The sequence below is a fragment of the Schistocerca nitens genome, chromosome 5 (genome assembly GCF_023898315.1).
Source record: "Schistocerca nitens isolate TAMUIC-IGC-003100 chromosome 5, iqSchNite1.1, whole genome shotgun sequence".
Lineage (NCBI taxonomy): Eukaryota > Metazoa > Arthropoda > Insecta > Orthoptera > Acrididae > Schistocerca > Schistocerca nitens.
In genome coordinates, this window is record NC_064618.1 from 266072300 (window position 1) to 266097754 (window position 25455).

The window sequence follows — 25455 nt, forward strand, 5'->3', positions numbered from 1 at the left end:
ACAGCTGTATTTATGCTTACGCTTGTACTATTATTCATGCTGCGTTGATTGGATCTGGTATACGTAGTACAGTTATGACATTACTAGTGTGTGCTATGGAAGTCATTACGTGCAAATACTACTTAGCTTATATTTTCATTCCTGTAGGACCTTACAATGCTTCCTCCTTGGGTCCCTTCATCGTCTACTGTGTAGTTTATTTTCAAATACTTAACAATGACTTACCATATATGAATAAAATTGGTAAACAGCAGTAAACAGAAATGAAGGTGTTTAACAGTTTTATGTTAGAAACGGTACAGAAAAGAATTGCAGCTGTCAGAACTCCAGTTTAACTTGCATGTCTTTGACGTAGTTGAATCCAGAGACAAGTACTAGACAGAATGTAAAAGTGGCATAGCTAGTGTGGAACTCTGGGTACGGGTAAACACTGAGTAATAATGTGTGAGAGAAAGTGAAACACTTTGTTATCTGTGTAGCAACGTCACACAAGATGGTAAAAGCAAGGAAGACGTGAAGGACACATTCGAATGCAAAAAAAAATTCGTTGTCAAACAACACTTAGATATGAAGAAAAAATTTCTGAAGCTATGCGACGGGCACAGCACTGCACATACGACGACCATAGGTGATGGGAAAGACACAGAAGAATAAACCGACAGAGTTTTAGACGAACTGAAAAACTATGTGGACAACTAAAGTAGAAAAAAAAGAATTTGAAGGAATGTTAGACAAAATACGCACGGAATTTGTCTGGCATGAACGTTTGCCAGTAGAAGAAAGTGTGCTTTAGAATTTGGCATGAAACTGTAGCTAATTTCACGACGGACGTAATAAAGCCATTTTATAGCTGGTGCGTAGAGGTGTGCAGACCTACAGGAAGAAATAAAGACATGTCGTATCACACGGGGCCGTGAAGTCCAATGTAAAATTAAACTGTGATATCAAGGTTATGAGGAAAACAGATTCTACTTTTTATTTAGCATGCATAGACTACTTTTCATATAGATTGTATATGCATACTTTGCATGTATACACCACCTAAACATCACGTTCTTACTACTGACGTTTTAAGCTGTTGCATAAAGTTTCTTTTCTCCTTTCTTGGAAAAAGTGTTCAGCACCAAAGACCGCACAAATTAGTGTTTATTGTAGACAACCGGTTTCGACAATTTTAGTTATCATCTTTTGGTCTTCAAAAAATTTGGTTATAAAACGTGTTCCATTGTGAGTTAGTACCTGATGCAATGTGGTCATTATAGTCGATAAAATGTAGCACATTGTAGATTGTTTTGTCAAAAACAAAAACTTTTACAGTTAAAAAGCGCCTTGCGCATATTGGCATATTCGCATACTTGCGATGTAAGAATTACCAAGCCTTTGTGACGGCTACGTATGCGAACTATAAATAGTTTTACTTTCGACAGACTAGTATGTTCGGCATGGCGGCAAAGTGGCATGAGATATTGACTCACAATGGAACATGTTTTATAACAAAAAATTTTTGAAGACAAGAAGAAGACAATTATAACTGTCGAAAACTGTTGTCAACAATAAATACTAATTTATGTGATCTTGGCTGTTGAAAATTTTTCTTAAGCGAAACATAGAACGCAGCTTCTAAGTTCTCAATACAAGAAGATTCAGTTTTTCTGTTCTAGTTTTTCTACAGCAAAAGGCAATTTTAGTGAGTGAGTACAGGGCGACCCAAAAGTCCGTTAATATTTGAAAATTCAGTAGTTCACGCAGCGGCAATGGCCTTGCCACAGTGGATACGCCGGTTCCCGTGAGATCACAAAAATTAAGCGCTGTCGGACTTGGTCGGCACTTGGATGGGTGACCATCCAGGCCTCCATCCGCTGTTGCCATTTTTTGGGGTGCACACAGCCTCGTGATGCCAATTTAGGAGCTACTCGACCGAACAGTAGCGGCTTCGGTCAAGAACACCATCATAACGACCGGGAGAGCGGTGTGCTGACCCCACGCCCCTGCTATCCGCATCCTCCTTGACGATGACACGGCGGTCGGATGGTCTCGGTAGGCCACTCGTGGCCTGAAGACGGAACAGTTGACGGAATAATGTAGGTATAGACGTAAGTGGCAACAAAACGACTATTCACGTTGGTGTGTAGAATATATGAGTCTAGCGACATACCATCTGACTTTCGGAAAATCATAATCCACACAATTCCGAAGACGGCAAGAGCTGACAAGTGCGAGAATTATCGCACAATCAGCTTAACAGCTCATGCATCGAAGCTGCTTACAAGAATAGTATACAGATCAATGGAAAAGAAAATTGAGAATGCGCTAGATGACGATCAGTTTGGCTTTAGGAGAAGTAAAGGGACGAGAGAGGCAATTCTGACGTTACGGCTAATAATGGAAGCAAGGCTAAAGAAAAATCAAGACAAGTTCATAGGATTTGTCGACCTGGAAAAAGCGTTCGACAATATAAAATGGTGCAAGCTGTTCGAGATTCTGAAAAAAGTAGGGGTAAGCTATAGGGAGAGACGGGTCATATACAATATGTACAACAACCAAGAGGGAATAATAAGAGTGGACGATCAAGAACGAAGTGCTCGTGTTAAGAAGGGTGTAAGACAAGGCTGTAGCCTTTCGCCCCTACTCTTCAATCTGTACATCGAGGAAGCAATGATGGAAATAAAAGAAACGTTCAGGAGCTGAATTAAAATACAAGGTGAAAGGATATCAATGATACGATTCGCTGATGACATTGCTATCCTGAGTGAAAGTGAAGAAGAATAAAATGATCTGCTGAACGGAATGAACAGTCTAATGAGTACACAGTATGGTTTGAGAGTAAATCGGAGAAAGACGAAGGTAATGAGAAGTAGTAGAAATGAGAACAGCGAGGAACTTAACATCGGGATTGATGGTCACGAAGTCAATGAAGTTAAGGAATTCTGCTACCTAGGCAGTAAAGTAACCAATGACGGACGGAGCAAGGAGGACATCAAAAGCAGACTCGCTATGGCAAAAAAGGCATTTCTGGCCAAGAGAAGTCTACTAATATCAAATACCGGCCTTAATTTGAGGAAGAAATTTCTGAGGATGTACGTCTGGAGCACAGCATTGTATGGTAGTGAAACATGGACTGTGGGAAAACCGGAACAGAAGAGAATCGAAGCATTTGAGATGTGGTGCTATAGACGAATGTTAAAAATTAGGTGGACTGATAAGGTAAGGAATGAGGAGGTTCTACGCAGAATCGGAGAGGAAAGGAATATGTGGAAAACACTGGTAAGGAGAAGGGACAGGATGATAGGACATCTGCTAAGGCATGAGGGAATGACTTCCATGGTACTAGAGGGAGCTGTAGAGGGCAAAAACTGTAGAGGAAGACAGAGATTGGAATACGTCAAGCAAATAATTGAGGACGTAGGTTGCAAGTGCTACTCTGAGATGAAGAGGTTAGCACAGGAAAGGAATTCGTGGCGGGCCGCATCAAACCAGTCAGTAGACTGATGAAAGAAAAAAAAAGAAAAAAAAAAGAAAAAAACAAAAAAAGACGTAAAAATTGGCGTTAATGCTTGAAATGACATGGAGATTTACTGACAAAAAAAGTGCACACTATGAGCAACAGAACCAACAATTAGCATAAAAATTGATTTTTAGCAAAGACGAGTTACTTCGTAACACATGCTCACCTAGTCGGCTGTTATTTCCACCGATACCTGTAGTCGAGTGACAATGCTGTGAACTTGTCAGTAGGTATGGTGAGAAATTGCCATTGAATGTTGTGTTTTCCCATCGCTAAAGCGTGCGGACGATCGTGGTAGATCACCAATAACCACACAGTTTCCGGTCTGTGGACCTGCGAGGCTAAGCTTGACGAAAGTGGCGGTTCAGCACGCGATCCACACCAAACGATGTGCGAAAGAGTTCTTTCGCAGGAGTAGCGTTTTGGGGCGAAACCCCATCCGGCATAAAAGTCGTACTTAATATGCGATCTGAAGTTTTCCCGGCGTATTTGCAACATGAATAATTCTCGGTTATCCGACCGGTTAGCGTGGTAATTTCTCCACAGTATTTCTTCAGACGTAGACGCTGCCATCTTCAGGTGGGTCCTGACGAATGCTGTGTTGTTCCTTTCGGCGCCCTATATACACTAGCCGTTACCCCCTCCACCGTTCCTCTCCTGGTGTCTTCGGTGCGGCCGGCGCGGCGGCTACTGGAGGTTGTGGGGGAAGCGGTGCCTGGGTCTTAACTGGGGTATGCAGTCTCCCTGCTGCCGCCGTCTGGGGCGGTTCTCGATCTCTGGGACCGCATCTTTCTCTCCAGGCTGAGCGCAGGGTTGCAAGCAAGACTAAGTTGAAGGCCGCTAACTTTATTAATTAAATCGATTATTAGATTATTTATTAGACCGATCTAATTAATAAAGACAGCGGCCTTCAACTTAGTCAGACTTGCAACCCTGCACTCAGCCTGGAGAGAAAGATACGGTCGTAGAGATCGAGAACTGCCCCCCGACGGCGGCAGCAGGGAGACTGCAGACCCCAGTTCAGACCCATCCGCCGCTTCCCCCACCACCTCCAGTAGCCACCGCGCCGGCCGCACCGAAGACACCAGGAGAGGAACGGGGGAAGGGGTAACGGCTAGACTATATAGGGTGCCGAGAGGAACATCACAGCATTCGTCAGGAACCACCTGAAGATGGCAGTGTGTATGTCTGCCGAACTATTGTGGAGAAATAACGACGCTAACCGGTCGGATACCCGAGAACTGTTCAAAAAGTCGCACTTAATAACCGGTGTTTAACAGCCACGCAAGTGACTCCCTATCTCACTACAGCTCGTTTCATACGCGATTCTCTGGCGACGTCACCGACGTGTTGCTGTCCAGCGCCATCTGCTATTCGGTTTTTGCACTCGGTTCTGATTTCAGTATAACCCCCTGTCAATTTCAAGTATCTGTGTCAAGTTTTTTCTCCCACCTAAATTATTCCGTGAATAAGTGCATTTTCAAATGTTAACGGACTTTTGGGACGCCCTGTATATATCTCTGACTGTTGCAGCGATATTCTTGTCCACCAACACACTGTCAGAGCAAGCATTCCACACCGAAGCGCAGACTGCTACTGCCATTGCTACAGTGCTGACGGCCCACAGCTCGCGCCTTGTTTTCCCCAGTCTGCAGCCGTAGCCGTGTACTCACTTCCAGACGAGCACGCCGGCGATGAGGACGACGGCGGCCAGGATGGCGGAGCTGACCGCTATCACAGCCAGGGACGGCAGCGCGGGGCCGCTGTGCAGCTCCGCGTCTATCACCTGCCGGCACACAACAACAACAACAGTAACAATAACAGCGCTTTGCTGGCCGTGGCAGCCCACAGTCCTTTAATTAATTAATTAATTTATTTTATTTAATTATTTATTTATTTTACCTGCCAAGATTAGGGCCTTCAGGCTCTCTCTTACAACTAAACAGGCATATTCGGATTGAACGAATTTCAGTTTGTACAGAACATTATGGACATACCACGTGTTATACAGTATTAATGTTAAAGAAAAAAATAGAGATTATAACAGTAGAACAAGGATAATTACAACAATCAAAAAATAATTAAAACAATCAATAATAATAATAATAATAATGACTATGTATATGAAAGTAAACATATTTTTCTTTTATGAATGTCACTCCTATTGCTAGTTGGGAATTTTCTCGTTATCTTCTTGCAGCTTGTGAGTTATTCACATCGAGCAGAGACATAAGACGATAGAAGGGTGAAAGAGATATAGAAGAGGTAGCTAGGTTAAAAAATGGCTCGGAGCACTATGGGACTTAACTTCTGAGGTCATCAGTCCCCTAGAACTTGGAACTTATTAAACCTAACTAACCTAACGGCATCACACACTTCCATGCCCGAAGCAGGATTCGAACCTGCGACCGTCGCAGTCGCGCCGTTCCAGACTGTAGCGCCTAGAACCGCTCGGACACAACGGGCGGCGGTAGCTAGGTTAGAGGAAGAGAAATAGAAAGGTAAAATTCGAAGCTATGGTGGAGAGGCGAAAGAAAGAGATGAGAGGGGCACAACAATGGTGGCTATACCGTCCCTAATATGTAAGTTTTGAGTTGACTCTTGAATGTTGAGTGGTTCTGGATAAGACGTAGATCACAGGGGAGCGCGTTCCACAGTCGTATGGCTGAGATGGAGAATGACACGGAGAAAGATTTTGTGTTATGTAAAGGTACAGCCAATATGCTAGACGTATCCGATCTGGTATTGCGGTTGATAGGTGTTTAATGTGATAAGATAAGTGACTAAGAAATCGATTAAGTAAGCACATCGTGTGGAGATCGTGTACCTTACGTGGGCGTATCCTACGTAGCTAGTATGAAGGACTGATATGATCATACAACCGTATATTGCACACGTATCTAACGCAAGCATTTATCACTAGCTCGAGGCATCTCGAATTTTCACTATTTGTTGTGCTGTGTTGAACTACATCACAGTAGTAAAGATTAGGCAAGACTAGTGTTTGGACCACCTTTTGTTTAACATGGGTTGGAAATATTTTTCTAAATTTTTGGATTGCTTATACATACAGTCAGTGTAATCAACGATTCAGCTGTCCCATATTTCAGGGTGTGTCTATTCGAATGTCCTCATTTTTTGTCCTACGACGGAGATTCAGGCATCTGTGCAGTTCAGCGTCTATGGCCAGTAACACAGCGCAACAATAGCACTCTGCCTGATAACGTGTTTTTAAAAACATCTTTTGTGGAAACAGCAGCGGCCGAAGGGACCTATTAATATTTTTAAAAATTAAAAAGCAGTATTAACCGCATAAAATAATTTATTTTTATTTTCAAACGCAGCCGATTTCCATCTATGTGAGATCATCTTCTGACCAGTTACTCTCTGAAAGGTATAACATTACATTTTAGAGGAGAAGTAAAAATATACACAGTAATGAAATAGACTGTAACACAAAAAATAAAAAATAAAGTTGTCCCGTGAAGGAGTTATCAATGGGACGGAAATCGGTAGATGCAATGTACACATACAGGCAAATAAATGATTACTGTTTTAGAAAAATTTGATGATTTATTCCATAGAAAGAGCTCCACAGACAGAACAGTCAGTAACGTTTTGGTCCACCTCTTGCCCCTACGCAAGCAGTTATTCGTCTTGGAACTGATAAAGTTATGTACGAAGATGGTATCTATTCTTTCGGACATGTCTGAAAGAACAGATATTTTCGTATATATATATATATATATATATATATATATATATATATATTAGTTGAGGCTCACAAGCCATTTGACCATCTTCTTCTTCTGTGCGGATGCACAAACAGTGCCAGAACTCTTACGGGAATCGGCAACGCGCCGCGAGTAGTGAGTATAATGGGCGGAGGCACTATGAATGTAGTGCGGGACAATACGTTGAGAATGTGAGTCTCGCTGGACGCGTGCCAGAGATAAATCCCTGCAATTGCACTGTCCTCAGTGGCTCAGATGGATAGAGCGTCTGCCATGTAAGTAGCAGATCCCGGGTTCGAATCCCGGTCGGGGCACACACTTTTCATCTGTCCCCGTTGACATATGTCAAAGCCTGCAAGCAGTTAAGGGTCGCTATTTCATAGTAATTTCAGTGATAAAGTTGTCGGGTGTCCTCCTGATGAAAATCGTGCCAAATTCTGTCTAATTGGGACGTTAGATAGTCAATACTCCGAGCTGGCTGGGGGCGCTGTCTGTAATTCTCCAAACGTTCTTAGTGGGGAAGAGACCCGGCGACCTTCATGGCCAAAGTATGGTTTGGCACACACGAAGGCAAGCAGTAGAAACTCGCCCGTGTGCGGGACGGGCTTTATCTAACAGAAATATGAGCCCGGGATGTATTGCCATGAATGGCTACAAGACGGTGAGTACATTATCGCCGACGTTCCGCTGTGCTATATGGGTAACGTGGATGGCAACCAAAGGGGTCTTGTTATGAAAGGAAATGGCACCCCAAACCATCACTACTGATTATCGTATCAATTGGCGTGCGACATTGAGGTTGGTATCCCACCGCTGCATGTGGCGTCTCCAGGCAAAATCTCTGCTGGTCATCGGAGCTCAGTTCGAAGCGGGACTCATCAGTGAAGACCTACTGCAGTCGTGAGATTCCAGACCGAAGAACTGTCTTTCACTCTGCAGCGGAGTGTACATCCTAGCAGATTAAGAGTGTGTGCAGGACTTAGTCTCTAACCTGTATCTTACCCGTCGCGCACAGTGGTCTTACCCATGTATTACCTACCACAAACGCTCGCAGTTTGGACTCTGCCAGCTCTTCTCTCGTACCGAGGAGTAAATTATTTTGAAATAGCCTAATGCTAATCTATCAAAGAACACAAGAGAGCATCTCTAGAGTTCAGGAAGGAAGTGCAGAGAAAATTGAAGCTGTGTGGTCTGCCTGTGCCTGGGTAGATCAAAAAATGGTTCAAATATCTCTAAGCACTATGGGACTTAACATCTGAGATCATCAGCCCTGTAGACGTAGAACTACTTAAACCTAACTAACCTAAGGACATGACACACATCCGTGCCGAAGCAAGATTCGAACCTGCGACCGTAGCAGCTGCGCTGCGCCGGACTGAAGCGCCCGGGTAGATCAGTCGGTAAGAGCATTACACGCAAAAGGAATGGTTCTTGGATGGAGTCTCGGTCCAGAATACAGTTTTAATCTAACAGGAAGATTTTAAAGCCCTTTCGCTCCAATGAAGGGAGGGAGATTCTGATGATTTCCATTGATAAAAATTAGCAGTCGAGTGTGGACTATCTTTAGCTACAGTCAAAAGCAGCATCAGAGCTCTTCTACAAATTGCTTTAGGGTAGGTGATCAGAAGGCTATCTGTACCCGAGCCGAAACAGATTATCAATAAAAGATTTTGTGGTACTGCACGTGAATGCTTTAGAAATGATGAAAGTTCTTTTCTCTAGCAGGATTCTAACAGTATACCTCCAGGCTGAGATACTTCAGACATGCAGTGTGGGTGGGTACATTTTGTGTAGCACTGGTCTTCATTAGTTCTGTACATAATCCGTCACCGCAGTAAGGTGGCTATACTTTCATGGACAGCTGAAAGTTTGTTTCCTCTATGGACAGACGAGCGGAGAGTCACTAGGAGCTTGCTCGAGGCAGCGAGGTGGACGTTCCAGTCTCCCCTGCCCGAAGCTTGCAAACATTTACATGTGCAGTTAATGTGACGACTCGCGATTAGCATATCTAAATCCACGTAAACGCACAGCGCTGCTTCCACAGCAATTAAATCAGGTTGTGTTACAGTGTGTTAATGTATCTTACATCCAATTTCGACAGCTTGCCAATAGAAAACCGAGTTTGTTCATTTCCTGTAAGACATGCAGAAACAAAATTGCCTATTAAAATTAGTACTATAAATGAGCACAGATTAGTTTAACTGTGGATATAAAACAATAAAATAATTTTTCTTTATAGCAGGACACCTACAGAAAACGTATGAGGTGGTAGCTACGTATACTGCTCTAAGAACATTTGCTGACATTTCAGATAGTTCTTTCAATTTCTATTATAAAATTCTTACGATATGTCTCATGAGTTACACATATTCAGGATACTCACTTTGTCGTGAACACTCGTGCATTCGAGAACTGCTCTCTATCGGTAAGTGTAAAAACTTGTAACTGCTTCAACACTTGTCAATAACTCTCTTTCAACAACGATATTTCCGCTTCAGTTCTTCTTCTTAGCCGGTGCGATAGCGGAGCCACAAAAAGTAAGAGCAGTCCCAACATCACATTAAATTCGGTGAGAGGTGTCCTGGCATTTGGTTCCTCTTACTTGGGTAGACCAATACACCAAGAGCGCCTCTTTATATGTGACAGCCAAACAATGGATTCACGAACAGCTCGTGGTTACAAAAGAAGCAATTGTAACACATCGGGAAATTCGCAATCACCTTCGACAAAGCCTCGTTTCGAAAAGGTAACATTTTACGGTAAAAAATTCGAGTTGAAGAAATGACTCACCCACATATCTCTTTTATCGTTACTTTTTCCATTTAATTTTATTAATATAAGCTATCATCAGCTTTAAATAGGTTTGTCCACTTGTTTGTTGCAAATAGGTACTACAGAATACATTTTATACAATCTTATTGTATAGAGCAGCCCTGCCTTGAGATGATAAGATTTTCCGACTTCCTCCCATTAGGCGTCATCTCGATATTTTCAAACTGGAACACAGAACGGCGCTTACTTGATCGATCCATCATCCATTCGCCTGGCTGCATGTCTCATTCATGACTAGTGTTTCGCTCCTCCTAATGTTTACGTGTCCCAACAATCTTTCTATCTATTTCTAGTGACAGTTTAACAGTTTCTACATCCCATAGCTCATGTACCACTGTGCGGGTAAACGTTTCTCGTATTTCTCCCTCTCCTATCAATTACAGCAACTCTTCACTGTGGAATGTCCCTGCTCGCGTAAATGGCTTCTGTTCTCTCGCCGTTTTCTTTTAAACTCTGTAACCAGTGACCGTGAAAGAAGCAAAATCATATATCATTGTTTCATCACTTCGTAGATGATCGCACTCCAGCCACCGTCGGTGACAGATTATTATGTTGTGCCTTTCTGTACAAGGAAGCGATCTCGAATCCTGACGGGAAGCGATTTTCAAAAATGGTTCAAATGGCTCTGAGCACTATGGGACTCAACTTCTCAGGTCATTAGTCCCCTAGAACTTAGAACTAGTTAAACCTAACTAACCTAAGGACATCACACACATCCATGCCCGAGGCAGGATTCGAACCTGCGACCGTGGCGGTCTAAGCGATTTTCCATCCTAAGCATATGTCTGGTAAAGGGAGGATAAGGGCTGATGAACAGTGACTGATCACTTGACTGTGTGCATCAGGAATAGAACTACTTCGCCTTGTGGGCAACTGACCATTCTTCGATGTTCCTCTCGGTCCTGTACTAAATGAGTAAGCTACGTTCCATCAAAAGATTGCATGTTCTGTCTCTCTTATAATTTCAAAAGTCATTAAGTACAATTCTAAAGATACTATCCGGATGCACCGCACAAGCACTCTCCACTTTGTCCATACAACAGGCACCAACTTGATATAGTGCACTGGGCAGGGTGTTCCATAATGCTTTCCACAATTTACGAACTCGAAATAGTGTCCAACCAATTACAATACTTTGTAACTGGATGGAAACAACGTGCATTCTGTATGGATTGCCGTATTTCTCGTATAAATCTAGTTCAAAAGAACATAAATGTAGTATTCAATAAACCAGGGAACTTCTGAAAGGGCCCGAGCCCCTGTGATGGTCATACCGAAGACACGTGCCACAGATTTAAGGACTATTTCCCATCGGCCACGCTGCTTTATTTCCGGCCAGAGCTGGGCAGCGTTCGTCACCATCATTCCGGTCTGCCCACATTCCACCGACAAACTGGAAGAATACTAGACTGCTTACATTTGTCTTTCTTCCACTGTAGAAGTAACAGAATAATAGAACTGCCGCATAGAAAACTACTGAAACAAAACCATGCACTTACATACCCGCACCGGTTTTCGCAGTAATATCCGCTAAAGCAAAAACGACTTAGTTCCGGAAAAAATAGTAAATAGTACATCACGAGAAAACCGCTGCAACTGAATCGGAATGATTGATTCAAGTGCTTTAATTCGAACATACTATGCTTCAAAAAAATGGAACACCCTCAACGGCAGGTTCATTTTATTTTAAAGTGGTCAATACGGAGAATATATGTGGGGGGGGGGGGGGACTAAGATGTTGTCCGACTTTTCTCGGAAAACGCTGGATTGGTGGTAACAAACGCCGCCCAGCGTTGGCCGCTAATAAAGCAGCGTGGCCAATGGGAAATAGGTCTCTAAATATCTCTGTTACACACACAACGCCTCTCTCATAACGTCTGCCAACAGAGTTTATTGAGCATCTGCGCAGCGATCGCGTAACGAAACGCTCCGCTCATCCTTGGATCTTCTCTCTCTCTTCTATCAATCGTACCTGTCCTCCCCCGGTAACAGAGTGGTTTAGCCAGCACGGTAGCTCAGCGTGTTCGGTCTGAGGGTTAGCTGCCGTCTGTAATTAAAAAAACTGTGTGAATGGATCAATAATGAACTTCGACAGGCATCAGGGGACGTACGCCACGAACAAATGCAACAAACTATAACGAACAAAACGAGATTAAAAAAAAAATCGAAAGACTTGCACCCGGCGAACGGTCTACCCAACGGGAGGCCCTAGTCACACGATATTTAAATGTTTATCAGTCGTACCTGATAGGGATCTCACATAGATGAACAATACTGTAGAATCGGTGGAACAAGCACCTTATAAGTCACTTCACCCGTGGGTGAGTTACATTTCCTTCAGTTTCTTCCCCTGAATCTGGGACTGGCATCTGTTTTTCCAACTATTGGTTTTATGTGCTCATTCGACTTAAGATCCCTCTGGATAGTTACTTCTAGGTATTATACGGTGGATATTGTTTCCAATGGTTTGTCTTCAATAGTGTAGCTGTATAGTAGTGGATTTATTTTCCTATGTATGCGCAATACGTCAGATTTGCTTACGTTCATCATCAACTGCCAGAGCCTGTACCATTCATCAATGCTGTTGAGGTCGTTCTGCAAATCGTTACTAACTTCTGACATTGCTACTTTGTCATAATCAACCGCATCATCTGCGAACAACCTTAAAGAACATCGGACGCTCTCTACTAGTCATTTATATGTACTGCAAACAGTAACGGTCCATCACACTTCCTTGGGGTACTCTAGAAAATACCTTTTATCTGTCGATTTTGTTCTGTTAAGAGCGACGTGTTGAATTCTACCTGCAAGGAAGTCTTGAATCTAGTCGCAAATCTGCTCCGATACTCAAAAAGCTAGTTTTTTTCACTGAACAGCAGTGCGGGACGGTGTCAGATGCTTTCCTCAAGTCAATGAACATGGCATCAGCCTGAGCTCCGTTGTCTGCAGCGTTGTGGATCTCATGAATGAACAGAGGGAGCTGAGTTTCACAGGACCTCTGTTTGCAGAATCTATATTGATTTTTATGCAGGAGATTTTCACTCTGCAAAAGCGTCATAATTCTTGACCATAGAGCGTGCCCCATAATTCTACAACAGACTGACGTCAACGATGTAGGTCTATAATTATGTGCATCTGCCCTACTGCCCTACTTTAGAGCGGGAATGGCCTACGCTTTCTTCTAGTCGCTAGGGACCCTTCGTTGCGCAAACGCTCTACGATAATCTGTTGCTAGAAGGGAAGCAATTTCTGTCACGAAATCGTTGTAGAATCTTATAGGTATGAGATCTGATCCTGACGAGGGACCACGTTACGATCTTCCGCGGTGAAACTTACCGAACACTGGTTACTTTACTTGCAGAAACATCAGATGCGCTCGCTAGTTGTGCCTGATGCCCCCCCCCCCCACGCCCCCCCCCACCACACACACACACACACACACACACACACACACACACACACACACACTGACACACACCTATTTGTTGTAGACGGATGGACTCCCCACTCAGCAGGTCTACCCCGTACACGTGTACAGCCATGGCTCGCTTACAGACAGGACCTAATATCTTCATTCAGCTCTCCAGCTGACTCTTTCACGACACCAGAGTTAAACGCGCTTGGCTTGGCGGTGTAGTGTTGACGGTGGTAGCCTGGCTGGAACACACTTCATCTTCAGAATGAGATTTTCACTCTGCAGTGGAGTGTGCGCTGATGTGAAACTTCCTGGCAGATTAAAACTGTGTGCCCGACCGAGACTCGAACTCGGGACCTTTGCCTTTCGCGGGCAAGTGCTCTACCAAATGAGCTACCGAAGCACGACTCACGCCCGGTACTCACAGCTTTACTTCTGCCAGTACCTCGTCTCCTACCTTCCAAACTTTACAGAAGCTCTCCTGCGAACCAAGCAGAACTAGCACTCCTGAAAGAAAGGATATTGCGGAGACATGGCTTAGCCACAGCCTGGGGGAGGTTTCCAGAATGAGACTTTCACTCTGCAGCGGAGTGTGCGCTGATATGAAACTTCCTGGCAGATTAAAACTGTGTGCCCGACCGAGACTCGAACTGTGAGTACCGCGCGTGAGTCGTGCTTCGGTAGCTCAGTTGGTAGAGCACTTGCCCGCGAAAGGCAAACGTCCCGAGTTCGAGTCTCGGTCGGGCACACAGTTTTAATCTGCCAGGAAGTTTTACACTTCATCTTAATCCTGCTGCAAGCAGGCGGTTCCGAGTGGTCCCTGCTGACAGAGCAGGTGCAACACGTGCCCTTATTTCGTCCCCGAGTGATGTTCGGTTGGCTACCGCCGATGTGCGTCTGAACTAAGCAGACGCCCAGAAGGTGATCTACAGGTATGAGGGAATGTTTGACAGACCACTGTTGAAGGCAGCAACACACCGCCGATTAACTGTGACCAACGAGTCAACCATTCGTCGATAAGGGTATCCAGATTCCCGTAGGCCCGCAATTCTACCACATAAAAATGCCAAAGTTGTTCAACAGCAGTGCGTTCTCGACGGCGGGGCACGTTTCTACTACACAATGAATGTTTTAAACGCTGTTCGCCACTAAACTCAGCACCGCTACTGCCTGCAGAGTCAAAACAGAGGGTGCGTGGACAGGCCTGCTGAGCACGGAACTGATCATCGATGACCGTGACAAATACCATTGCAGTCGTTCCTTCTGCACACAAAGCCACTGGAAACAGTACTTGAGGACGACGCATTTTTTTTCCGGTAGTGTATATTCGTAAGTTAAAAATCTTCGAATTTCAAAAGAGATCTTGATGTTACTAATGTTTGTAATGGAGAATACTGAAACTTGGTTTCTGTGTTGATTGCAAAAGAACGCTTGCATATTCTATTTGTCCTGAAACAACTTTGAAGCGTCTGAAATTACTCACTGGCAATATCTGTTCCGCCTACTGAATAGCAAACAACTCCTACTGTTGTCGGAAAAGGCATGGCAGATAGCGGAAGTTACGAAGTGAACTTGACACAGATACTTACTTTTATTAGGCACCGAACTTTTCAGTTTAATCGAGATGAGACGATTGAATTCCTCCAAATAAAAATTATACCTTTGCACATGTTTCGTTTCTGGTGTCTGGATTCAGTCTGCAGGAAATTTATTTGGGCTTGTGACTGTTTTATGCTGTAAAACGGGCTCCATTTTAATATCCACTCCATGTGACAGAAACGATGATTCTTATGATGCTACAACACTGGAAAAAAAATTATACTTACACTAAATGTACTCGTTTAGTTTTTAAGATCTCTCATGTTCGAAAAGTATTTTGTGTTCTTTTTTGCAGTTCCTTTAGTTTCCACTTTAAGTTACAAATATGCGACTTTTTCCCGTCCAATTGTACTTTCAGGTCAAGTAGTTACAAAAGTTTGACAGATTAATCAGCATTTCATTATCAATCGAGAGCCTTTTCCTCTGGAAGCAATGATGGTTTGAATACTACACAGTATTTCTACACGTCTTACCTCCTGCCTTCTTCCGATCTTAGAACCAGCTCATCGAAGAAATTTCACAGTAGGACTACTTACTCTTGTTACGCGCATTCTGCCGCGGTGGTCTAGCGGTTCTAGGCGCTCAGTCCGGAACCGCGCGACTGCTACGGTCGCAGGTTCGAATCATGCCTCGGGCATGGATGTGTGTGATGTCCTTAGGATAGTTAGGTTTAAGTGGTTCTAAGTTCTAGGGGACTGATGACCACAGATGTTAAGTCCCATAATGCTCAGAGCCATTTGAACCATTTTGTTACGCGCATTGAGCATCGCCAGAGGTTAAAGTCACATTGAGAGATTACGAAATGGACCTTAACATCTTACCTAACATCGTGTAAGTCTTTCTGTCATAAGGGGACAACAACCGCATTTCCGCTACGGGTGGGAGGGGAAATTACATCAGAGATCTGACTGGGTTGACGTCCGTCATTATTTCCTCTCCTGTAAAAATTTCATACTAGAGTAGTCCTCACACCAATGGAGGCGAAGATGTATTAGAGCATTAGAGCGTCTGCTGCTACAGTACTGTATCCTGGTCCTACATAATATCTAGTGCTGTTATCCCAAACAACCGAGTCGCTGATTAAAAGTCTCTCTTGATCAGTACGTCACCCTTGTCTAACTTTGTTCTAGCCTCTTCAGTCCCTAACTATTACGTGCGGCACCTGTAAATTTTCTTCCGTTCTTTATTTATTCCGGGGACCCGTACGCAACTGAACCTTTCCTGGCCTGTAGTATCACTTACAATACACATCGCACTTTCCACAGCTCACTCGTTCGTCCTTGTGCGGAGTATCACTGACTGCAAATTGCGGATTCTGCAACTGCATAGCAGGTCTCGACGAAATAAAGATAAAGGCTTACCTGTCTCAAATTAAAAGTGTTTTTACATGCTTTTATAGCTTACTGAAGCTGCACAGTCATTCCCCAATTAACAACTAACAATAAATTAATATTAGAACTGACTAATGGCCGACTTTGTTTTAATTCTGAAGCTTGACTGCTATGTTCAGAAGAACAATTCAAACCACCGGGCACAAGGCCTGACTTTTGTATGGTGTGAGCGGTGTCAAGTGTTCCTTTGCTTCGCTACTGACAGGAATGTTTGAACACAGTCCATAACACAATAAAATGAAATTAGGGAAAGCGATGTTAATACTATTCCTTGTGACGAAAATACTTCGAAAAATTTTTCTATGATAATTTTGTTTAAATATATTGACTTATTTAATTGATACAAAGTCTGTATTTTGACCTATCTTAAAATCTACAGCAAATATGAAGAATATGTGTAATTATGCATGGCAGTTGTATATGATTACATCTAAAAAAGTTCACTATGGTTTCAAAAAATTTTTGAGGATAATTCATTGATAACTAGCATTAACGCAAAGCAGTTAACACAACAGTGGCTCGCTTGCACTTTTAATTAATGATCCGGAGCGAAAATGCTAGGGGCCCGAGTAGCAGGCAGCTGGTGTACTCACAGGTAGGGCATCACAGACGTCGGAGGGCAGTTGGTCCTCCTGGAGGCAGTGCTCGTCGTCCGGCAGGAAGGGCGGCCGCGGCGGTGGCGGTACCAGAAACTGCGGGGGCGGAGGGCCGGGACCCGCCCCCGCGCACACCTCGCACTCATCTCCCATGCCGCGCTGCGGCGACACCTGGAAGCAGGCAGACTGCGTTCAGCGCCGTGCTCACTCACTGCGACTCAGGCTGGTCAAGTTCGTTTACATAACAAGCTCACAGTAGCACCTGCACTTCTGTCACAGTCTCTTACGTAATAGAGGCTAAAGTGATTAGATTCCGAGTTCTCGAATCAAGTCTGCGCAGAAGATGTATGTACTGAACTTCCCGGTAGATTAAAACTGTGTGCCGGACAGGAAGACAAATCTGGAACGCTTGTCTTTCGCAGGCAATGCTCTTATGGACTTAACTTCTGAGGTCATCAGTCCCCTAGAACTTAGAACTACTTAAACCGAACTAACCTAAGGGCATCACACGCATCCATGCCCGAGGCAGGATTCGAACCGGCGACCGTAGGAGTCGCGTGGTTCCAGATGGTAGCGCGTAGAACCGCTCGGCCACTCTGGCCGGCCCCGAATTCGTGCCTTCAGTTTGCTGAGGGCCTCGCATACCTTGCAGAGTTTGTAGTGGTACCTTTAGGCATGAATGCCAAATGCACAACTGTCTGAACATCCCTGAACACTGTAAGCAACACTTTGCCTGCTGATTGCGTGGTCTCTAAAGTTTTTGGGATCTGTATCCTTTGGGACAGAACTACTTTGATGCTCTCTGATTGCTGGTTCTACACCGCACAACATCCCAAATGACCTCACGTCAGACTACGTTCTAAAGTTCTGCTTTTCGCAAGTTGTAGTCTACACTAGGAATTCATCAATGCAAAAAAAGAAAAAAAGGAGGGAGAGAGGTTTGTCGCTAGTGGACTGATGGGAGAATTTATTCTGCAACAATAATGCAAAGCAAATCCAGTTTGGGTTGACCTTTCAAAATGTCCCCCTTTTCCAGAATAGAACTGTGAACGAAATAAAGAATATGATTGACAAGTGACTGAATAAAACGAGAAGAGCGAGACATGTGAAACAAAATGTTGCAGGTAACACCCACATGTCTTTGAGAGAAGCATACTGTGGTGAAGTTATCCAAGTTGTGTGTAACTGGCTGAGGTTGGAGACTGTACTATCTGTCACCATCAGGTGAACTGCAATTGTACCTGTATATATACTATCCCTAGCAATACCAATGCATTTTCCATAACGTGCAAAGTCCAGGCGCAGCGCGCGGGGAGGGGGAGATGGAGGGGGGGGGGGGTTGGAAGGGGGGTAGTACTTTGTGTCCACCACAAAAAATCTACACAAAAGAACAAATACCGTTAAATGTGTTTAACTTTTGTTAATAACATACTTTTCAAATAGGTATAGGGGCACAGGGCTAAATAGGGATAGCAGTTCACGAAAAACTTCAATTTGTCACTAACTAAATGTGAAATTATGCGACTGTAGTGACATCCGGTGTCCGAAACACCTTATGAGTGTTTTTCTGGAACACTTCGTTACTGTCACCTTTCAGTCATTTCAGAAGTTGGCAGACATGTTCAAACTAATCAACTGTTTTAATTGTATTGGTTTTGGAGGTAAAACTTTTGCAGTATTATATGACATACTTTTGTGGAATCATTTCAAATGCTTCTAGGTAAATATTATTATTACTACTTGAAATACACATGCCCAGAGGTTTATGGTGCAATTTTTTTTATAGAAACTATAAGACATTTTCTTTTACGCTGTAATTTTGTTTTACTTTCAGGAGCCATTGGGGACAGCATAGTATAAGTCTGATCCTAGAGGTCGTCGTCACAAACATGCATCACAAGAGGACATGGAGAAACAGGCCATTAGAAAATGAATGTCACTCCAAAGAGCTTTAAACAAATTGAAAATTTCTAAATCTGCATTGCAAAAGTACAGCAAAATGTCTAATGAGAAAACTGAAAACAGGAAATAGATGGGAGGCAAAATAGAACTTTGCGAACCTACTTAATCGAAGATTGTGAAAAGTGTTGTTACTTGTGCTATATGGGGGTTTCTACTACTAATATTTGACTTGCGATGTTTTGTGAAGTACCATTTGGACAGAAAAGGAAGAATAATGAAACAAATTTTAAAACAATCATCCAGGTCCAGGCTACGTACAATGTTTCATCAACATGCGTGAAGATATTCCTTCACGAAAATTTGGGCTAAAGTTAACTCACAGGATATTTCCAGAATGAGATTTTCACTCTGCAGCGAAGTGTGCGCTGATATGAAACTTCCTGGCAGATTAAAACTGTGTGCCCGACCGAGACTCGAACTCGGGACCTTTGCCTTTCGCGGGCGGCGGTTTGGAAGGTAGGAGACGAGATACTAGCAGAAGTACAGCTGTGAGACCGGGCGTGAGTCGTGCTTCGGTAGCTCAGATGGCAGAGCACTTGCCCGCGAAAGGCAAAGGTCCCGAGTTCGAGTCTCGGTCGGGCACACAGTTTTAATCTGCCAGGAAGTTTCACAGGATATTGTTTGTATTTTGAAGAACTGAAAATACCTGTTGGTGGTGTTCCCCCACAGCAAATATTAAATTACGATGAGAAGAAGCCCGCGAATGACTCTGGAAGTAGCAAAATTCTGTACAAAAGAGGCTGTAAATACCCTGACAGGGTTACGAATCAAACAAAATCTAGTGTAAGCGTGATTTTTGCTGCTACTGGCGATGGCTCATTGTTGCCACTTTACGTAATATACCAAACTGATCACCTATACCATCTGCGGAGTGAAGGTAGTCCTGCTGGGGAAAGGTTTAACACAAGTAAATAAGGTTCGGTTGATGGCAACTATTTCGTAGATTGGTCTAAGTCTATAGTGGTACTTTATTTTCTTTGCCTTGAGGGAAAAGTCAATATTCGCTACATCTGTCTAGAGCTGTCACTGATCTGCGTGAAAAAAAAAAAAGACATTGAGTTAGTTTTCATACGAGCGAACTCAACACATGTTACACAATCTCTTGATGTCGCAATGTTTCGGCCACTGAAACAGGCTTCGCGAAAGGTTCTGGAGAACTGGAAGAGCAGAACTAACAACAAATGTTCAGGAATCGATAAGAAGTACTTTCCTCGGCTTCTGAAAGCCCTTTACAGTCTATTGATAGGGCGTTACACGTTGGGTAATGGGTGAAAATGAGATTTGAGAGCCTTAAGGGATATCTGAAAGAATTTATTGGTAGATTTACCGAAGTTGTGTAAGAAGGAAAAACATACGTGGCTCGTTTATGAGACTAACTTCCACAGATGAAAGTGTTAATGTCTTCGCAAATGTAAAAAAAATCTGAATTTCATTTCGTTCAGGTAATTCAAGTGATGAAAGAACTGTTAGTAAGACGAGGCAGACGTTTTTATTTCCTAAGATTAATTCGTATTTTTAAAAAGCATTGTTGTGTCTATTCACCCAATGCCTGTTACAATAGTGTTCTCCGTTTATATTTTTATCTGGTCGTTTTTAATTGATAATTAGTACAAATTATGTTAAAAATACCAAATATACTTAGTTTCAAGGATGAGTAGTAATACCATCTTCCACCTGAATGATTGAAAAATCTGTAGCAGTCTGTATTTCTGGATTTGTTATTTAACATCTTAAAATCTGTCCCTACTTACCTCTTTTTACAGTACTGATGTATAAGTAGGGTACAGAACCTCAAAATATCCTTTAGCCCAATCTTAGCAACACCAACGCATTTTCCGTAACGTTTAAATTGATTGGAAGTGTGCTTTATTACCACCATATAAAATTTAACAAGTAGAAATTTCGTTAATTGTCGTTGATTTTCATTCATAACACACTTTTTAAATTTATATAAATATATAAGAAGGGCGCAAACATTAAATATGATTGAGACTTTTTTTGCGAAAAGTCTCATTCAATAGTAACAAATAAGACAAATTTTTGGGCTAAGTTTTGCTGAAAAAATTAAAACAATTACAGAATCTGTTATAAGAAACCATTAAAAACAGTAAATACTTTTTTCAAAATTTTAAAATGTATGTACCAGACTAAATTACGACACTTTTAAAAGGTGGGCACAAAGTACCCGCGAGCCCTCCTCGGTACTGAGACGGTTAATATGAAGTGAAATGAGGGTTATTTGGCACGCCCAACAAACAACTGTCACCATTGTATTGTATTGTATTGTATGTTAACCGGTAACCTAGAAACGACGGAGAGACTCCGTCCCCGCCGCAGCCGCCGTAATCCATAACCCCACGACGACTATCGTAGTCCACCTCACCCCTCCGCCGCGACACACCGAACCGAGGGATATTGTGCGGTTCGGCCCCCGGTAGACCCCCCCCCCCCCCCCCAGGGAACGTCTCACACCAGACAAATGTAAGCCCTATGTTTGTGCGGTAGGGTATTGGTGATGTACGCGTACGTGGAGAACTTGTTTGCGCAGCAATCGCCAACATAGTGTAGCTGAGGCGGAATAAGTGGAACCAGCCCACATTCCCCGAGGCAGATGGAAAACCGCCTAAAAACCATCCACAGACTGGCCGGTTCACCGGAGCTCGACACAAATCCGCCGGGCGGATTCTTGCCGGGGACCAGGCGCTCCTTTCTACTCCGGAAAGCCTTGCGTTAGACCACTCGGCTAATCGGGCGGGCTTATTCTCATCATACTTGAAATTAAGGTACATGTAACTATAACGCACTTGATGAAAACAGCATGCAGCCGAAACACGTCATGCTAATAAATAAGCGTTTTAGTAGAAAGCGATTGAAGCAGTAAAATTTATTTTCTAATTCATTCTTGGATTGCTTGTTTTGTAGACTATTGTCTACGATGCTGATCGCGAAATATTATTCACTTGGAATAATCGTTTGTAGAGAAGGCAGGCATTTCCTGTTGGGGACACAGTGATCGTTTTCCATCATCAACGACCAGATTAAAAGTCATTCATTTTGTGCACATAGCCCTGTTAAAAAGCGCGTATGTCGCAACGACCAGATTAAAAGTCATTCATTTTGTGCACATAGCCCTGTTAAAAAGCGCGTATGTCGCACTCCTTTTACAAAAATGAGTCACATTATATATGTCGTATTTCCAGGGATTTGTCTTCAGATTTGTTTGAAAGCCAACCAAAGAGTGTAATAATAGTGTAATTTTCATTTACTTGCACTCATTATGCAGTTTATTCGCGAGTGTTACGAATGACCAAACTATGTCAGTGCCTACCAAGCTAACCAGTAAAGTAGCAGCCACCGTTTTGTGCCACAGAAAGTCGAAACAAAATATGTTCCTCCACTCATGAATATTAAGCAACATGAACCTCAGAGAGTGAGAAATGACAGTAACGAGAGGTGGTAAAAACGTAAGGTTTTTGGGGTGAACCAAATCTTCTAAATTGCGGTCAGCTCGCGGCTTAGAAGTGTTGCTTTTCACCCTCGCCACTTCCCTTTTTCTCTTTTTTTTCCCACGTTCTCCTGCCTCCAAATTCCCTGCAAAACCATTGCGAAAATCCGCCGTTCGTGTGCATCCCTGTTCCTAAGCGGACCAGTTTTCGGCGGGAGGACATGAATTTTCATGTCTGCCAATGCGCGGTCCATGCTTATTTGCGTGTGATGAATGAAAGCTTTTACCGACATGAATAAAACATTTTAGCGCACATCCGAAGAAGAATAAACAGCGCTGGCGGCACGGCGCGATGTTCTGGCGGGGTGCCCGGCGCGCGGCGCGGCGCGGTGTGCCGGTAAAGCCTCTCGCTACGCCAGCCGCTGGAGCGCCCGCTGCCCGCCGCAAAGCCTCTTCGCGCATTACGAACGACGCCGCAGCTGACCAAGGAGAGGCGTGCGGTGGCCAACACTGCGGGCACGCAGTCTCGTCCCACACGTCACAGCTTTTATACTGGTGTTTATCTCTTTCAGGAGATTAAAAAAGGGACGTTGTGGCTCGTCTACACGTCGGGGGCAGTGGTTCCGTCCATGCCACACCTGTCGTGTTAAACATACGGTACACTTTCTTTTACATTCATTTGCTCATCAGCATCATTTGATGGATTTCGATTCTAGAGGATCATCATCAGCACTAAATATCCTACAGCTTGCTACGACAGATGTGAAGGTAATTTCCGGAGTACTCGCCGGCAGTAAGATAGGACCACTACTGTTTACAGCATGTACAGGGTTCATCACTTAAAACTTGCATCGCAAATATTGCGGAAAGGAGAAGTGTTATTGACGTGCGGTTTTCACAGAATGGATAGGTATGCAGAGGCTTGTATTGTTAGCCAATCAACAGATAGTAATAATGTTTAAAACTGAGTTTTTTTGTGCAATCAAACATGCTTCCAAATCTAACAGTGCCTCTTGTCATTAAGGAGTGTAGGACGTCAAACAGGCCGACTTGGAGCACGAGAGGCACCACAGGACATTTTAATTTCCATTGTCTATACTTTTACAACTAAATTCATAACACTTTGTAAGCATGACCAGGAAGGATACAGAATTCACACTCATAGCAGTGGAAGTTCTAAAACATAACGAAATAATGTTCTTTACTTGTGAAATTTCATCTTTTTTTCACAGCATACAAACTCTAAAATACGTGTTTTTTCTAAACAGCTCATTCGTTTTTTCATAAATTAAATAAATTCTAGAGTTTCATACACCTGTATGCTGTGCAAAATTCATCGAAGAATCTCTCTAACCTATGAAGAAAAGTGTACCTATAGCAACAAATGCAGCCATAAGTAAGTGAAAAAATGATGAAATTTCACATGTAAAAAAAAAATATTTTGTTATGTTTTCGAACTTCCACTGAAATGAGTGTGAATCTTGAATCCTTCCTGGTGATGCTGACAAAGTTTTATGATTTTATTTGTAAAACTGGAAATTAAAATGTCCTGTGATGCCTCTTCTGCTCCAAGTCGGCCCGTTTGGCGTCCTACCCCCCCATTAACAAACGAAAAGCAGATTAAATTATAATGACAATGGTATTTGTTGCAGGGTTCCAGCGCGAGTCGTTTACGAGATATCGTATTCTTAAAAGTGTCCACACCGGCTCTTGTACAATGCCTCTGGTAGCACACACTACAGAAAAACACAAGCGCATACTCTAGTTACGTGGATTCTGAGCAGTAACGAGACAATTGACCGTCACAGGTTTTGTTCCAAATGACTACCGGCAACGGAAATACATGCTTCCAGTCTGGTATGGAACGACTGCTGCACAAGTGTTAGCTTTACAGCGGAGTTGTACGAACAGGCTGCAGTAAAACGTCGTTGCGGAGCGTCGGGTGTAGTTGGTATGTCCTTGCAGACAGCGTCTTTCAGCTTTCGCTACAGAAAAGAAGTCTACAGACGTCACATACGGAGATCGGGCCGACCGATGTATAGGTCCTCAGCATCCATTTCAACGATTTGGAAACAATTTGTGAAGACTTTCTGTAGTACTTCGTGCATTATGGGCTGGACAGCCATCGTGTTGGTGCCACAGGTTCCTCCTTGTCTGCAGAGGAACGTCTTCTAGCATCCGTGGAGTGTGGTACGTAAGGAGGCTGAGACTACACGTTTACACTGTATGGGCGCTGACGTTACCCTCACACAGCAGATGAGGATTTTCGACAGACCAAAAAAATGGTTCAACTGGCTCTGAGCACTATGGGACTTAACTTATGAGGTCATCAGTCCCCTAGAACTTAGATCTGCTTAAACCTGACTAACCTAACGACATCACACACATCCATGCCCGAGGCAGGATTCGAACCTGCGCCGTAGCGGTCGCGCGGTTCCAGACTGTAGCGCCTAGAACCGCTCGGCCACCCCGGCCGGCTTCCATAGACCAGTAGTGCATGTTTCAGTGGTTTACCTGACCGTGATTGGTAAATGTGGTTTCAGTACTGGAATATCTTGTATTAATGTCCACGTACAGAAATTAACACGATCCTCACAGCCGTCTCTATGCAGCTCTTCATGCAGAGAGATGTGATTGGGATTGAACGTATGTGGATGGAGAATGCGTACGGATTTCACGCCACTTCCTCGCTCGATTGCGCGGGAGCTAACTTGTTGATCAACTCCAACAGCAGCAAGAACATTAATTCCGCCGTCTGTTACATGGTCTACGTGTTACGCTTACACTTCCAGGTAACTGTTTAAGAGGTTGATAAATAACTGCCGAGATAGTTGGCATCTATTGGGATGTGTTGCCGCGTACATCGCACAAGAACGAACTGCATTGTTTTACACACTCCACACACAATTAGCATGTGGGCTTTTCTTGCATAGATAAATCCCATCGTCTGCACACAACCTACTGCCTTGACTATCA

General features: G+C 43.4%; 1 protein-coding gene across 1 annotated transcript in view; it reads right to left on the reverse strand.

The window, feature by feature from the left end:
- LOC126260070 (uncharacterized protein C6orf132 homolog) overlaps nucleotides 1-25455 on the reverse strand; it is a 296588-nt gene that overhangs the window by 39137 nt on the left and 231996 nt on the right. Inside the window, exons 3-4 of the mRNA XM_049957269.1 lie at nucleotides 17070-17243; nucleotides 5179-5291 (exon numbers count right to left, since the gene is read on the reverse strand). Of these exons, the coding sequence (XP_049813226.1) occupies nucleotides 5179-5291; nucleotides 17070-17225 (269 nt within the window). The 5' untranslated portion in view covers nucleotides 17226-17243. The remainder of the gene's footprint in view (nucleotides 1-5178; nucleotides 5292-17069; nucleotides 17244-25455) is intronic.